Source organism: Rhea americana, unplaced genomic scaffold (genome assembly GCF_003343005.1).
Source record: "Rhea americana isolate MKP2758 unplaced genomic scaffold, rheAme1 scaffold_111, whole genome shotgun sequence".
In the NCBI taxonomy this organism is placed as follows: domain Eukaryota; kingdom Metazoa; phylum Chordata; class Aves; order Rheiformes; family Rheidae; genus Rhea; species Rhea americana.
This window is the reverse complement of record NW_028185162.1, coordinates 429054-445377: the sequence shown is the minus strand read 5'-3', so window position 1 is coordinate 445377 and position 16324 is coordinate 429054. Positions and strand designations below refer to the sequence as shown.

The window sequence follows — 16324 nt, the reverse complement described above, 5'->3', positions numbered from 1 at the left end:
GTGCAGCACYGGGGACGCGTTCCTCGCCGCCGCTGTGCGCAGATTAAAGGAGCGAGAAAAGCACGAACAGCTGCTTATGGCTTGCAATGAAACTTCTCAGCTCTGCTCAGAGCATCCCTGGCCTTTTCAGTCCTAAGTGGGWCAAAGAGTGAACTTCTCGCTTTGAAACGTGGTCACGTGGGAAGAGAGAAGYGAGATCGGAGACGAACGCGATAAAATTGCGAACTTCGATTGAGGTCGTGCGAAATCTGCAGCTGAGCCCGTCCTTCCCCCTCGCGCGCTTTTGGTGACTCCCTGCGGAGGCCGCTGAACGGCCCCGCCGGGACCACCATCCGCAGGGGCGCCCATCRCCCCGTGCTGTCGGCGCCCCGGGGTGCCGGTATCGGAGCGGGGACGCTTGCGCTGATGCCCACGAGGGCATCGCTGTGTCTCCACCGCCGCKACTGCCTGCCCTTCCTATGCTTTTTTTTTTCACCTTGCTGCCGGGCAGTGGAGAGCGTCGTAGACGGGACAGCAGAGTGACTAACGGCACTGTGCTGGGTGAATAATAACTGTCACCAGTCCGCGTGCCAGAAATACCGACCGGTGGCACGCAGCGGGGGAGGCAGGCCGCTTAGCCAACAGCAGCGTGGGCAGAAAATACGGAGGATCTCCAGAGGAAAGCAGGACCTTTCGTATTTGTTAGATCCCTGTCATATGATCTGATGGAGAGATAAAAGGATATCGATACGTGTTTATGTCCACTGGTAGGCTTATAAAATAGAACRTGAGAAGGGAAATAAGTCATATTACCACCAAGATTGATACGGATGTGGCACGGTTCATTAAGAARCCTGTTCTGCACCTCCGCGCGCCTCTTGGCACCTCGGGCTTTCTGCTTTGTCCAGTGCAGCACCGAGGGCGGCAGCTATAACTTACCGTCCTGCCGGTCTCACGGTGCCTTGCAGGGGCTCAGATGCTGGCAGAGGATGGAGGGAGGTTAGAAAGGGCTGTCTGGCCTGGGAGGTCCTGCAAGCTTTGCTGCCTTCAGAAGCCGCATGATTTTTCTGCTCCTTCGTCAAGTGTGGGACATGGCCAGTGTTTCTGTGCTGCCACGGGCTGGGACCATGAGTTTGGAGGCAGCTGCCCGAGGGCYGGCACTGATTTTGGAGGCCCCGAGAGGAAGCGTAGGCCGTGTCACCAGCTCGGCCAAGGCAATCCTTGTCTTTGCTGTGTGCTTCTTGCCTTGGAGGCRGCTGATTTCTTGGTGTATTTCTCTTTCTTGCAGATGGTGTAGGGGACGTTTTAAGTCATTTGAGGAAACAAGTTGAGATTTTGTTTAACACCAGATACGGTAAGATTGTCATTAACAAATGCTCTTAAAGCTGAGTGCTGGTCTCTGCCTTAGGGAGCTTCTAATTGCTGAGAACTGTCACATACTATTTCCAAACCAGTTGCTGACTAAAGGTGCAATCTAATTTGTTCATTTGCTGTCTGCTGGGCTTACAAATGCATCTGAAGTCTCACCGGGCCTTGTTATTGCAGCTCTTCYTCTTGGCCTCCTCAATGCCTTTTAGCTGGCTACTGCCCAGGAGCTGCCTCAGTGACCTTCAGTCCTTCTCCTGCGGAGGGAAAGGGCTGAAGCAGTTTCCCCTCCAGTTGTTAGAAATATCAGAGAGGTTTTTTTTTTTCATTTGATGGCCCAGGCTGGTGTCGTGGTGCAGGAAGRGGAACCTACACTGTCGGGCTGCAAAACAGCCCCCGAGGTGTTACCTGCTTTTCTTGCCTAAGGATGTGTGTCATGCCTTAATTGAATTCAGGAGGGTGTAGGGGGGGGGTGTAGTTAGAAATATGTTTATATAACATCCCTCTCCTTTTTATAAAGCTTGCTTAACCCAGAAAAAATGCAAGGGAGATTGCACATGCATTTTGAGAACTAGCAGAAAGTTTTCTCAGCCTGTCAGGAGCCAGGCAAGACTCGTTCCTCCGTCCCGAGGGCTGACGACACCAGGAACGCCAGAGGCAGAGCTGAGAGCTGCGGTCCTCGGGCTGCATGAGTTGCTCTGGGCTTTTCTTTAAAAGGAGAATTGCTCTTGGTGGCAGCAAGGGCTTCAGTTAGGTTAGATGAGAAAATGTTTTTTGCAAATGTTAAGCCCTGCATTCCTTTGAGGAATTCTAAGCAAATTGGATTTGGAGGTGAATTGTCCAAGAGCTGAGGGTTTTTTTCCTAAATTAGAAGTGTTTCATTTGATTTTTGAATACTGTAGCTTCAAATCAGAAGAAATCTTCAAAATAAGCAGAGCCCRTTGGAAAGATGGGTTGAAGTAGCTTGGGTTTACTGTCCTCGGGAACAGCTGARATGGTCCCTGGGCAGAGCTGTGCTCCGGTGAAACAAGCTAAAAGCTAYGGACTGAGCAATGGGCTGCTAGCCAGTGCTCACTCCTTCCCAGTTTAGTAATAGACTGGAAGTCTTTGTCCAAATTCAGCATGGRTTTTGGTCCTATTTTTTCATCTTTGACCAAAAATTGTTACTCAGCAGTGACTGTCCATTTGCCTATTGACAAAGCTCAGAAGAGCAAGCAAAAGCCCTGCTGAGTGACCAGTGAGGAAGCCCAGGTGTGTCCTCAGGGGATGGGGATGGGGGCTGTCAATGCCAAGCACTGCTGTTGAAAGTCCAGCCTTACATGCAGTGAGTTTGTGTGTTTTCAGGCCAGTCTCTGAGAGATGAGGGTCCTCATCAGCAAGTTCCCAYGGCAGGGCTAATGACCCAGCTGTGACTGCTTGGGTGCCGTGGCACCGTGGCGGTGCAGCTGATTTCCCCCATCTTTTGCCTGCTATATGCCCAAGTCTGGCAGCTGCAGAGAGATGTCCGTGAACGTTTTGACATGGAGTCCCCTCCTTCTTGTGAGAAGATGCTTGCAGCGTTTTGAGAAAGCCCTTTTGGCAAGAATGCCGCTGAGAGGTGGTTACGTTAAACCAGCRAATTCAAAGACAGCTCCTGATTCCTGCGTAGATTTTCCCTGGAATCTCTAGGGCACTCTGCATCTGYGGATAGAGTAATGAAACTTGATCACAGTGTATCATGACTGTTTTGCTTTCACCCAGTTCAGAGGCTTAACAAACTAATGATATTTGGTCCTCACTCAGCAAAAGCCATAGGAATTTCAGAGCCGGTCAAAGTTCCCTACTCCAAGTTCCTGATGTACCCCGAGGACCTGTTTGTCGTGGGCTTGCCGGAAGGCATCCTACTGCGGCGCCCAAACTGCTTTGGTATTGCAAAGCTGAAGAAGATCCTACAAGCTAGCAACAACATCCAGTTTGTCATTAAAAGGTAAGACGAACCAATTAGCTGAAACCTCTGGYGAGGGCTTTATTGTTTTGAGCTTTTGCTTCTGGGGCTGCAACAGCTGTTGAGTAAGAATCCTGGAAAACATCCATCAGGTGGTCACCTTTAATAAATCTSCTTGATTAAAAGCGATCAGATGATGTTACCTTGTTGGAGCTGTTCCCAGCAAGGAGCAGTGTTATTGTCAGTCTCTCTCTTTCTTCATCTTTTTGTTTTCTAACTTGCCTTTGCAGAGGCATGGCCTTAACAGAAGGGTACATCAAAGGATGGGTAACAGGGTGCCAACCTTTAGCTTTCAGGTCTCACCTGAATTTCAAAATAGCTTTAGGTGTTCTGTGGAGGTTTCTCATCCAAATGCTATCTCAGTCCAACACTGTTCTGCTTGAGCAGTCTGACCTGCTCTTCTTCAGAGATTTAACTTACAGCCCCTAAGGCACTGGGGTTTGATTAGGTGAGRAGGAAGAAGTTCCCCGGCCTTGCAGACTTCAGGTGAGGGTTGGCATTTAGATCTCAGATGCTTTCTGCTGTTGCTTTGAGTAGTTCAAAGCTCTGTGTCCTCTGGCTCATGAACACAGAGTCAGTTCTGGTAAGCATCAATATGTCGGAAAAAACTTCTCCCTTGCAGAGGTGAGAAGCAATGTAACCAGCTCTGGCTAGCAGCTGAAACAGAAGATAAAAGTTKGGAGCATGGAGATTTTGTGCTGTCCGACCAGTAATTCACAAGTGAGACCAACAGGGGRTTTGGGATTTCTCCCTATCCTCTCCCATTCCCAAACTTTTTTCTTGGCGACACAGCTGCTAACATGGGTTTGAAGGGCTTGTAACCGGTCCTGGCGTGAGATCTCTGGGTGTTTTTATCGTTAGATGCCTAAGAGGTGGTTTTTGTGCCTACAGTATGTTGAAAAGCAGCGCCTATAGGTGCGGGCGCGTGCTCTCTCCCAGCGCGTGCAGCTGCCGCTGGGTGCTGTTGGCCGCTCCGGGCAGCGCTGGCAGGAGAACCGCGCTCCCTGGCAGGGGAGCCCGCACCTTGTAACCATTCCTGGCGGATGATTTAAGATGCTCAGCCRTCGGGAGCTTAATCTTATCCCATAGAGTGTTACGTTGGCTCACTAAAGAGTCTGTCAGCATGAAAATGATTTTCCAAATTCCCCTACTGTATTGCAGCAGCTTTAAAGTTGCATTAGCCAGATAYGTTTAGTGGGTTTGTGGGTGGAGGAGTGTTATCCTAGGTGATAGATGGAGCAGTAAAATGTTGATGGTTTACTGGAATGGAACCTCACTGGCACTTTGTCTGCTTTGTGCTGTTTTCCAGGCCAGAGCTTCTGGCTGAGGGAATTAAGGAGACYGCTTCTGACAGCCCAGGAGCCAAAGGTAGGCTCCTGAAACGTGCAGCAGCCCGGCCATTAATAACAAGCTGCAGCAGGCATGAAAGCATTTGCTACAGCCCATCATTCCTTCCCTCGCCACGTCCCTTTTGGCCTGTGTGAAGGCAGCCCTGGTATTTGGGGCCTCTGGAAATCACTTTCTTGCTTGGTCTCCTTTGGTTGTACAGCAAACTCTAATTCCTGTATGTCCCCTGTCTCGGCAGCCGGTGAGAGGGACGCCAGCGACTCGGTCGTGGAYGACGTTGTGAAGAGACAGGGCTTTCAAGGTGAGGATGGGCAGGGTGTGTGAGCCCCGTGTGCCGACCACTGCAGAGCCACCACAGACTGGCTGCAGAGGATGCGTGGTCAGAGTTAGCCCATGGAGCTCTCGTTAAACAAACAGAAAAATTGAACCACAATTTGGAAGTTTGCTTTTCTGGTGGGGGAAAAAAGCRAATGAAAGAGTTGATATGTCATCGTTTGGTTTTTAATGAGTGATCAAGCAGTGATGTTTGCAGAACGTGAGCTAGTCCCACTACGAGTGCACAGCCGTACACCCAGATGACACCTGGTATCTGTGCCCACTGCAAGCACCAGTGGCACAGCTGCAGTCATCTTCTCCCAGCACCCCAGGGAGGGTARGAGGTTTCACCACCCTCTTTTCCCTGGTGGTGACGCTCGGGCTGTGAAATACTGTGTGACTTTTCTGGGACTGTACGGAGCCGGCTGCGGAGCAGCAGCTGGCACGCGTGGCCCTGGGCTGCCCCGTTGCTTTTGGCCCCAAGGTCTTCGTCTCGCTTGCTGCGTTCTCCACCCAACGCCCGTATCGTTTGGTGCGGGCCAGGGCAGCACTGCCTAAAGGAGCACAAATGCAGAAAAGGAGCAGTTGTGAGATTTGGGGGTTTGGTGGGTTGGAAGAGGAGAAACTCAAGGCAAGGATGGGAAGGAGAAAAGAAAAGGGAGAGACAGGGCAAGAGGATAGGAGAGACTGGGCAGCCAAAAGTCAAGACGGAGCGAGACACTGCTGGGGCAGGCAGTCTCATGGGTCCAGACCAGCGACTGGCAAAGTGCTCTGCGTGGTGCCCTAATTAAAYGGCTTTGGTTATCTTGCCATCTGACCTTGCGAGAGGCATAATTAAGTCTTCTGAGCCTCRCAGTTTGCCTTTCTGTGGCTTTTGCATCCAGATGATGTTTGTATAAATCCCGTCTATGGCACGTCCTCAGCCCAGCGCAGACCTTGGGGACGCGGGGCACAAAGCGTGCTCCTCGCCTTCCCCCGCCACGGCTTTGCTCTCGGAGCTGTTCCTGCTTCGAAAACGTAAAGGGGATTTAAAGCGAACAGTTTGGGAAGGAGCTTGGGAAGGACGAGTGCTGCGGAGCTCGAGCGGCCCCTTTCCTGGCACCTTTTCCTTTTCCTCAGCCGGTGCCAGGGCGATCTGCCATCCCGTGGGCGCCGAGCGGTGAGCACCAGGGCCGGCAGAGAGCACCAGCGGCCCTGGCCCGYGAAGGATTTTTGGATACGCTTTTGATTTCTTTTTGTTTTAATGTCAGCAATTGTCGCAATTGAATCTTCAATTTCATGCAGCTTTTATTCATAGCAAATGAGGGGGGAGGGGAACATATTTCTGTTTAGATTATTTTTAAGGACTTTGAATGGCCTACTCCAGAGATTAGCTAATTGCAAGATAAGGACTTTCCTATAATTAGAAAATTGTATTACTTAAAAGTCACAGAGTGCCTTTTAATTTAACAGCAGAAGTCCATAATTGTTTCTTTATTTTACAGAAAATTATGATGCCAGGCTTTCCAGAATAGACATTGCTAACACACTAAGGGAACAAGTCCAGGACCTGTTCAATAAGAAATACGGTGAGAAAGCAGGGTGGGAGTTGTTTTTATTCCCGTCTTCCCTGAATCCTTTTCCTCTCTCCTTTTTTGTCCCCATCCTCTCAATTTCTTTTTGGTAACTCCCAGCCAGGTGGTTTCAGTCCTCCTTCCCTTTCCATCCAGAGCGGCTGTTGTTCCGTGGGGTGCACGCGGGACGCGGTGCCCCGGTTGGGGATTAGCAGATGATGATGTTTCTCTTTCCCGGGGTGGGAAAGTGCCTTTTGTCAAAGGTTCTCGTTGCGTAGGTGGCTCTTGCTCAGCAAGGAAGATTCTCATGATTAGGAGCATGTGGCATTTGTTAATGCTGCCTGCTGTTCCTAAAAAGGTTTTTCCCCCCCCACCTTCCATGAAGAACAAAGATCCTAATTTCATTAGAGGTGCGTTGTAGAACCAGAGAGAGTTGTGTGAACGCCTGGAAGAGGGGGTGGAGGGGAAGGAGGCGGAGGAGGTTGGAAGGAGAATAAAGAGGGACCGTGGCAAGCGCTCGGAGCAGCCGTCGGAGACGGGGAGATAACGTGCTTCCTGCTCGCTTGGAGGTTTCTTAGGCACCCCACTTGGGCTCTGCAAGGTGTTCTTATGGCCTCCTTCAAGAGTATCTGGCATTTATTAAGCAAGGTAGGGAGATGCTGTTATCCTCATTTTAAGGACAGGAGGGAGACTGACTGTTGCCGTGGTTCCCAGGTATCTGCTCCCACCAACCGACAAGCAAGAGCACCTCCTTGCAAGGAAATGTCTACCCTTAGTCTTACAGCCAAACATCAGAGAGGGGACACGGAACGGAAACCATGTCCAGATAATGTCCTGAAGTACACAGCACCCACCTCTCCATCCCTCCTGCCACGTGACAGCGTCRCTGTCCCACGGAGCCCCTCCGGCCCCGGCAGCCATCGTGGCTTTCCTCCGCCCCATCCGCTCTTGGCTGTGCAGCCGCTCTGCATGCTCACAGTTGCCTTCAACCCCATCGTCCCTGGGGCAAAAGCCTGAACATGTTGGTCCTTCACCTAAAGCCTGACAGCTTGTTGGGTTCAGCGTGGCGCTTTGGGGGACGGTGGATGCGCCTCGGGGACACGAACTGCTGACGAGCCCCCGGCGTCACGCGTGCTCCCGTCTCGCTTCTCTTCCAGGGGAGGCCTTGGGAATCAAGTATCCCGTGCAAGTGCCCTACAARCGGATCAAGAGCAACCCGGGCTCAGTGATCATCGAGGGGCTGCCGCCCGGCATCCCCTTCCGGAAGCCGTGCACCTTCGGCTCGCAGAACCTGGAGAGGATATTGGCCGTGGCTGATAAAATCAAGTTCACCGTGACGAGGTGCGTCCCCGCCGGGGGAAGAGGAGGGCGCCGGGGCCGGCTTTCCGCGCCCGCGCTCGCTCCAGGCTCTGCCGGCCCCGTCGGGCAGGGCTAGAAATGCTCCCTACCGGCGCGGCCTCGCAGCCTGCCAAGAGACACCGGCGAGGCTGGCGGCTGATGACCTGCCGGAAAGGAGCGAGCTCGAAATCAGAGGCTCTTCCTGCTTTTTGCTCTCAGGCCGTGTGGCCGCCTGGGGCGGAGGTGGGTGCCGAGGAGGAAAACGTGGCTCCCGCGTGACGAGGCGCGTGGGGTCTGCTGGGTCCCGTGGCGGGAAACGGCGCCCATCTCCTCGGCTGCAAAGGGCAGCAAAGAATCCCGGTCTCTTTTCCCGAGAAATCCCGGTCGCCGTCCCCGAGGGTTTGCAGCCAAATGGGGCGGACGGCAGCGGCTGGGTGGGGGCGGGCAGGAAGGTGCTTGCACAGGGTGACGCAAAGGGCTCTGGCAGCAGAAACCAGAGGTTTCAAGCRTGCATCCATCGCAATTTTGCTCAGGTCAGGTGCATCCTCTTCCTGGTGTTTCATTTTAAATCTTCCTTTTTCTTTATTTTTTTTACAGGCCTTTTCAAGGACTCATCCCCAAACCCGGTAAGYGTTTATTTTTTATTTATTTATTTTTTTGCCTAAGCGATGCACCGATTCGGTGTTTATTGGYGGCGAGAGAGCCGCAGGATGCGCGTGCTGGGCTCGCTTTGCCGGCTGGGGGAAAGCTGCCCTCCCCGCACCTCTCCGCGCTGCCCGGTTTGCGCCTTCGGTGCACTTGCTGACCGAGAYGGCGAGCTCTACGTCACACGTGCACGCTCCTGCTATTCCCTTGCGTTTTGCAAGAGCTGATCTTAGGGCAGGAATCAGCATTTAACAAAGTGCTACGCTCTTGAAAATAACTACCTGTTGCAATTAGCTGGCGGAGAGGGAGGTTCGCCRCTTGATTAGGYGGCGGAGCTGCGTTACRAAAGCAGCGGGTTGCTCGCGCATGYGGTGGGGCTGTTCACCGAGCTGCGGGAAGCGCCGAGYGGCGAAGGGGAAAGGAAAGCCCCCRCCGCCCCGATTTACGAGCATCCCGYGCCCGGGAGAGCGGTGTGAAACGTGGCGGTGCCGGGACTCGCGGTCCCGGCTGGGCTCTGTGAGTCAAAAGCGGTCAGAAGCGTTGACCGCTAAAATTTAAAGCTTCTGCCTGCATTTCCGTGCTCACGCTGGGGCGAGGGTCCCCATCCCTGTCCCATCTGCTGCCCCCTTATTCCGGCAGCGTTTCCCACTGTGGGCCCCCGTCGCTGCCGCTCTTGCGGCCGGGTGGGTGTTTCGCCGTCGAAGCTGGCCGGGCCGTGGCCATCTCGAGCCCGCGGAGGCAGGACCGGGCTCCCCGGCACCCAGCCGGAGCATTGGGACTGCTCGTCCCGAGCAAGGTGGGGCTCCTGCTAGGACGGTGCTTGTCCCCCTCTCCTGGAAAGGTTAGCCTAAAAGGTGGTCTGTACGGCGCCCTGAAACCCGTCCGGACGGCAAGGGCAGGTTTCGCTGGGCTCACAGTTTGGCCTGGCTTTGGCAGCGGGTTTCCGGCCCTTTCATGGTGATCTCCTGAATTTTTGTCCCTGAACTGCCTCCTTCGTCCCTCTGCTGTGGTGGGAGAAGCGGGTGAGCGCGGAGCTGTGGGCACGAGGCGCTGGCCGGAGACGGGTCCTGCCGGTGAGTCGTGCTGAAACGTGGCCTGAGCCCCGAGGGTTTCCTGGGCTCTTTCCTCCCAGCTCCGGAGGGTCGGTGAGGGCATATTGAAGGGCAGCAGGGCAGATGCTGAACYTGTGGTCAGGGAGGGAAAAGGGGTGCTGGGGCGTGTGGAGCAAAAGCTCCTCTGAAGTTTTGTGGGAATCCCCCRCCCCATTTTCGGGAGCGTGCAGGTTATCTTCGCTGATCCTGACTTGTCCAGCCACCCATTGACTTCTGCCTCTCTGAATTCAGTGCTTTCCCTGTTCCATCCTCTAAGTGACTTACAGTCCCTRTGCCCCGGGATGTGAAGTGCCCAACTCAGCTTATTTCAGCTTGTCTCAGGGGTTCGCTGAATGACTGAGGTTGGAAGGGACCTTTGGGGATCATCTAGTCCCACCCTCCTGCTCAAGCARGGTCACCTAGAGCACGTTGCACAGGATTGTGTCCGGCAGGGTTTTGAATACCTCCAGAGAAGGAGACAAGGCGTTGGCTTCCCCAGGGTCAGCCTTGCCCGTTGCGGCACTCCTGCGCACGTGCCTTCCCTTGCTGCAGTGGGAAGTGGGGCAGTGGGACTTACGGCTCCATTTTTCTGGTCACTCTGACGCTATTCTCMGATTTTATCCCCGACAAGCTGAGCAAAACTCGTGCCAGGCTTCAGAAGCCAAACTGCAGAAATGGCCTCACRGGGAACTTCTCCCTTCCTGTGCACYATTGCAATAACTCAGTCTCTTGCTTCCCAGCTCCCTGGAAAAGATAGCTCACTGTTAGAAATGTGGTTAAAAACCTGTCTCTGTTCTAAATGTGTGCAATTACAACTGTTGGAAGAGCACAGATGGGTGCAAAAAATGTTGTCTCCTTTACTGATGGCTTTCCATTTCCTTGGCCAGCCTCCATGGAGATGGCACAATTTAGAGAAGAAAAATACGGCAGACAGGAAAACATTTATATACTGTTATTGGGAACTGCAAAGAAAGGTGTTAGACTCCAGAGACAGCTCTGACAGAAGATGATCTGTCTGAGAAATTCAGTCCAGGGCATGGACTGTGGGATGATCCAGTGGAACCTGATTTATTGTCCAGCCAAGTCCCTGGAGCGGTCCCCAGAGACCTCCACGGGATTTGGATTAAACTTCATGGTTTTGGTTCCAGAGCATCACGTTCCCGGACAGTTCACATCAGCTGGATCTCAAATTAGACTGGGGTAAAATACAAGTGCTGCAGAGCTCCAGTTTTCCATTTTTGGGGGAATTATAGGGATGTATTTTTGTAGTAACCCAAAGGTGTATCCAATCCTCCAGCCGTGTCTTGTCTTTCCGTTCCTCTGCAGTAGTCTGTATAATTACATTAAGGGACACTGATCTGACACAAATCATGCCATTAATAAGGAGCGCATCAGAAGGCAAATATTTCAACCTGCCAGCTCAGCTGGAAACGCAATATGATAAATAGAGATGTAGAGGAAACTGATTATATTTTCTCTGGAGAACTTTTCCTTTGTTCCCTGGGAGTGATTCTCCAGATGTACCTTCGCACCGTGTGTTGCCCATACTAGGAGAAAAGCACAGAAATGTTTTATTCCGTGTTATTGCATTAGTGGAGCAGCCTCTGGAGGAGGTCACGCGATCGCTGCTCCTCTCGCCCCGCTACGCGCTCAGGCAGGCAGCGCCGGCTTTGCATCCCTTCCTCGCGGTTCCTGCGCGTGGGCGGCACAGCTTGAGTACGAACGGTTACAGACGAGCAATGGGTTTTTTTTACCCGACATCTCAGTTCGTTATAGCCTATTTCGTATTTTTTTGCTAAATCTTAGGAGGCAGTGTTTTTTTTTTATAATAGCTGGACTGCCATTGGAATGTCTCTTCAGTAAAAAGGCTATTTTTATCTTCTCCCCCAAAAAACCCATTGACAGCAATTAACCTCTGTTCTGCTGTACCATCCTATTACACCTGAGCTGGTGGTAACACCACGGTGGTATGTGCGCTGCTCTKGCTTTGGTCGCTTTTCTTCTGCCTTAACAAAATTAATAATTTCAAAATAGCCGTAGTTCATTAAAAAACCCCAAAATATAAGGAAAGTCGTCACRTTCTTTTTACCTGCATCTATTAAAACCCCATTATGTAAAGTCAACAGCAACAGAATTGCATCCTTGGCATTAAAAGAAAATCAAYGAAAATCATTTTCTTTTGCAAAAGAATGTTAAAATAAAAGCAATATTTACTCCCCAGACAGCTTGCCRGAGCCGGTAAGAGCTGGAAAGTCCAGGAGGCTTCTTTATAAATGTACCCGAATTTAAACCTTCGCAGTTCTGCTTCACTAAACATTGCGTGAGGAACGTGCATTGTAAAGGAGGAAGAACATTTCCTACGTATATATGTATTTTAAGCCCCCTGGGGGGACAGCAGTTGCCTGGAAGCCGAACTGCTGGGCGGCGTTTGCCCTCCCGGGGGCCCGCGGCCGCTTCTGCGGCGGTGCCAACAGCCGCAGCACCGCGCGGCACCGGGCTCGCTCGCCGCGGCCTTTGGGAGCGGCGGGTTTTTAAGCGCTGCGGCGGCGGGTAGCAGGATTGCGACGCGATCCCGAGCGCCTTGCGCTCGCCTTCTCGAGATTATCTGCAATTTTGCTGTCAAGATGCTCTCTCTCTCCCGTAACGGGTCGCAATCGCGTGGGCGAGACTCCAAGTCCCATCAGCTGCCGGGCRACTAGAGGGAGAGCTCGTGCACGCAGCTTGTTTTTTCTGCCTTCGAAAGAAGATGTTTTTGAGAGTGAGGCTGTTTCTGGAAAAAAACAAAGCAAATAGGTGATGTAGGAGCTGCTGGGTGCAGAGTCTCGTGCAGAGTGGTGGGACCGGCGCCGGGGATGCAGGGCCCCGGCGCGCTGGGCAGAGCCCGCCGAGCGAGCACAACCCCCRCGGCCTTTAGGGATTTGCGTTTTGTTTTCCAGTTTTTCTTCTCTCCGCTGATGCTATCGGCTCTGCGCAAAAGACCTTCAAAATGCTTTGTAAAACAGAACGAGCTTTCAAGAGTCAAAACAGCAGTAGGAGAGTGAGGTTGAAATTCCGGCGCTGTAAATGCACACTTCTCCTTTCTTTTCTTCTTTCCTGAGGCAGAGATACAAAACAGGCTTAATTTGAGCCTTTTGAAAAAAATATCAAGCATAAGTAATCTAGCAAAAAAAAAAAAAGAGAGAAAGAAATCTTTCTGTATGTTAATTTTTATGTGCTTTGATTGAAAATCTACACCGGTTCCATCTGTCCTATTCCCAAAACTCCCTACCGTACTGATAGATTATTTCCCATACTCCAATTAATAAAGTAGGGCAGGCAGTGTTCTTTAATTAAAAACCCACACATTCAGGCATCCTTTTTTTTTTCTTTTTTTTTTTTAATCACAAGAGCACAATCCTCTGCAAGACTTTGATGAGCCGTGCCTCACATTTGAAACTCCTAACAAAAAAGGGAAAAGCACTTGATCCGACGGTGACCCGAGCAGAGTGGGCTTCGTTCCTTCGCCTCTTTGCTGCCTGAAGTCCCAACTCCAGGCTTCCTTCATCCCTCCGTCCCGATATTTAACCCATGTGAGGGCAGTTGGATTATTGTTGCTTCTTATCTGCATTCCTTTCATCCAGAATTAATGTTTCTTTTTAGTGCTGAGCTGCTCAATTACTGTTTTTAGGAAAGATYGAACAGCGATTGTAAATAGTTGGGTAACTCCAAAGCCTTTTCTTAAGCACCTAGCGCTTGTCCTCCGCAATTCAAACCACTCTTTTCTCTTTGCTTCTCCTTTTTTCTTTCGCATGCCCATGCCACSTCTTCGCCCGCATCACAGGGTAATGCCGCGGTGGCCAGCCAGTCCCAGGGACCAGAGTCCCTTTCACAGAATCACAGAATGGTTGAGGTTGGAAGGAACCTCTGGAGATCATCTAGTCCAACCTCCTGCTCAAACAGGGTCGCCTCGAGCACATTGCACAAGATAGCGTCCAGGCAGGTATTGAATATCTCCAGAGGAGACTCCACAACCTCTCTGGGCAAYGTGTTCCAGTGCTCTGTCACTCTCACRTGGAAGAAATTCCTCCTCAGACAGAACTTGTGGTTCAGTTTGTGCCCGTTGCCTCTTGTCCTGTTGCTTGGCACCACTGAAGAGTCCAGCCCCATCCTCTTGACACTCTCCCTTCAGGTATTTGTAGACATTGATAAGATCCCCCCTCGGTCTTCTCTGCTCTAGGCTAAACTGGCCCGGCTCTTGCAACCATTTCTCAAAAGAGAGATGCTCCAGCCCTTGGATCATCTTCATSGCCCTACACTGGACCCTCTCTCCAGTCATTCTATTTCTCTCTTGTATTGGGGAGCGCAGAACTGGACACAGTACTCCAGACTCACCAGGGCTGAGTAGAGGTGAGGACCACCTCCCTCAACCTCTTCTTAATACGCCCCAGGATACCATTGGCCTTCTGGCCACAGGGGCATGTTGCTGGCTCATGCCTAACTTGTCCACCGGCACTCCCAGGTCTTTCTCTGCAGAGCTGCTCTCCAGCAGGTCAGCCCCCAGCTTGTACTGGTGCTGAGGGTTGTTTTTCCCTAGGTGCAGGACTCTGCACTTGCCCTTGCTGAACCTCAGGAGGTTCCTCCCCGCCCAGCTCTCCAGCCTGCCCAGGTCTCTCTGAATGGCAGCACAGCCCTCAGGTGTGTCAACCACTCCTCCCAGCTTGGGATCATCAGCAAACTTGCTGAGGAGGCACTCTGTCCCCTCATCCAGGTCATTGATGAAAAATTGAACAGGATGGGACCCAGTACTGACTCCTAGGAGACACCACTAGCCACAGGCCTCCAACTAGACTCTGTGCCACTGACCACACCCTTCTGAGCTCTGCCTTTCAGCCAGTTCTCAATCCACCTCACTGTCATCTAACTCATCTAAACTACACTTACTGAGCTTACCGATGAGGATTTGCTCTTGCTGATTCTCTGTGAAGAACCCCAAAAGCCCCTTTTCTCCCATGCTGATGTTGTACGCGGCAGTGGGACTATGCTTCTGCCCTCATGCACGGCAGTGAGACCRTGCTCCTCTCCACGTGCGTGCTCTCCCTGGCTGCTGGGAGCACCTGCAGCCACTTCGGTGAGCTGACTCCCAGGCTTAAGGTGCAGCACATGTGGGTTACCAGGACAAAAAATTCAATTATCTTTCTTAATCAGCTTGCTTTAATAGAAGCACCTTGAAATTTTCACCTGAACTGATGAAAATGCCTTTGTCCAAGTTCCTGAGATGCTACCCCTGCCCCTTCTAAGCCTTTCTGGTTAATGCTCCTGAGAAGCCAGCTGTACGCAGGGCCATCCCTGCATAACACGCYGGCCGACCCGGCAGCCCGGCTGCTCCTTGCTGTAGCCCGTAGCACCGGTGTTTTGTGTTTTCCCAGTTGATCTGTCCTTGTTTGCGTTGTGGCATGTGATTGATGCATCTCACCGAGGTCTTTGCAGCCCTTCTGCGTTCAGACCCTSTCTGGATGGACGGTGCAAGGAAGGGGTCTGCTGGTGAAGGGGTCTGCTCGTGAAGGGATCGCCCAGTTTGCCCGTGTGGGTTAGCYGGGAGAACAGCTACAGTTTGGCAGGTAGCTTGTGCGGGATGTTGCTGCAGGCATGCAGGAACCAGCCCCGCTCCCCATCTGGACTCCGGTGGCAAGCGAACCTGACGCTCACCCTCGACAAACCCTGATGCTGGGAGCTGGGCCAGGACGCGGCTTCTTTTCCTGTTCTTAGGTCTGCTTTTCCTACGCGCGGCGTGGCAGCAGTGAGCRGCCCCGTCCCGCTGGGGCACGCGGATGCTCTCACTCGAGCGGGCAGAGCCACTGCTAATGTCACCGGGGATGGCGAGTGTCACAGAGCGGCTGCTGCAAAGCCGGGGAGGATTTTCCTCGCAGTCAAAGAGCAAATAGCTCTTTTTCACACGACCTCGGTTAAGCCGGCCGGGCCTGGGGAGGCGGCGAGGACGACGGCTCTCGCTGCAGCGCGGCGGCTGCCTCCTTCGCCCGTGCAAACCCGCTGCTGCAGCTCAGCTGCAAACCGGCGGCTCATGCCGAGCGAGCGTTTCGCTCCCGGCGCGTCCGCGCTGCAGCRGGGAGGTGGACGGCGGCTCCGCGAGAGCCTTCCCAGCCCCCTCGCTGCAATCCGGGGCTGGCGGAGGTTGTCGCCTGCCGTCTCGCAGCGCTTTCGGCGGCCTCGGGCATCCCCGGCAGAGGCTGCGGCTTGCTGCACGGTGGCGGAGAGCGGCGCTGCAGTCCCGTAGCCTCCGGCCAGCCGCTCACGGACAGAAGCGTCCGATGTGTCCGTATGCAGCAAAGCAGATGCCGAGTGCGGTTCCAAACGGAGTCATTTCTGCATTGAAACGTCTGATTGCAGCTACCTAACCCCAAAACTGGGCTTTTCTGTTCAATTTGATGGCACTGACCTAAGGCTCCCTGTCAAATGGTCGGGCACAAGCTTATAGAAACACGTGCRTCGGGCAGAGCTGTTTCATCTTGTGGGCTGCCGTGGCTGGTTCTCTTAAGCTTGTTGGTTTTCCCTAGGAAATCCGTTTGCTTTTGATATCCCTCGTCGTCTCGTAGCCACTGGCTGGAGCCAGCATCTCCGTAGGGGTCCCTTTTTCTCCGTTTTCCTCCGTGTTGCTGCAGAATTAACACAATCACCCTGTTTACTTCTCATCTGTTTTAACCCTTGAATTT

The 16324-nt window shown here is 52.6% G+C and overlaps 1 protein-coding gene across 5 annotated transcripts in view; it reads left to right on the top strand.

Annotated features, from left to right (window-relative positions):
- Nucleotides 1-16324, top strand: part of GTF2IRD1 (GTF2I repeat domain containing 1) — an 88975-nt gene that overhangs the window by 61446 nt on the left and 11205 nt on the right. For all 5 annotated transcript variants that reach the window (XM_085314953.1, XM_085314945.1, XM_085314928.1 and 2 more), the window contains 7 exons: nucleotides 1268-1333; nucleotides 3127-3310; nucleotides 4638-4696; nucleotides 4914-4976; nucleotides 6475-6558; nucleotides 7701-7884; nucleotides 8479-8507. In XM_085314953.1, the coding sequence (XP_085171079.1) occupies nucleotides 1268-1333; nucleotides 3127-3310; nucleotides 4638-4696; nucleotides 4914-4976; nucleotides 6475-6558; nucleotides 7701-7884; nucleotides 8479-8507 (669 nt within the window). The remainder of the gene's footprint in view (nucleotides 1-1267; nucleotides 1334-3126; nucleotides 3311-4637; nucleotides 4697-4913; nucleotides 4977-6474; nucleotides 6559-7700; nucleotides 7885-8478; nucleotides 8508-16324) is intronic.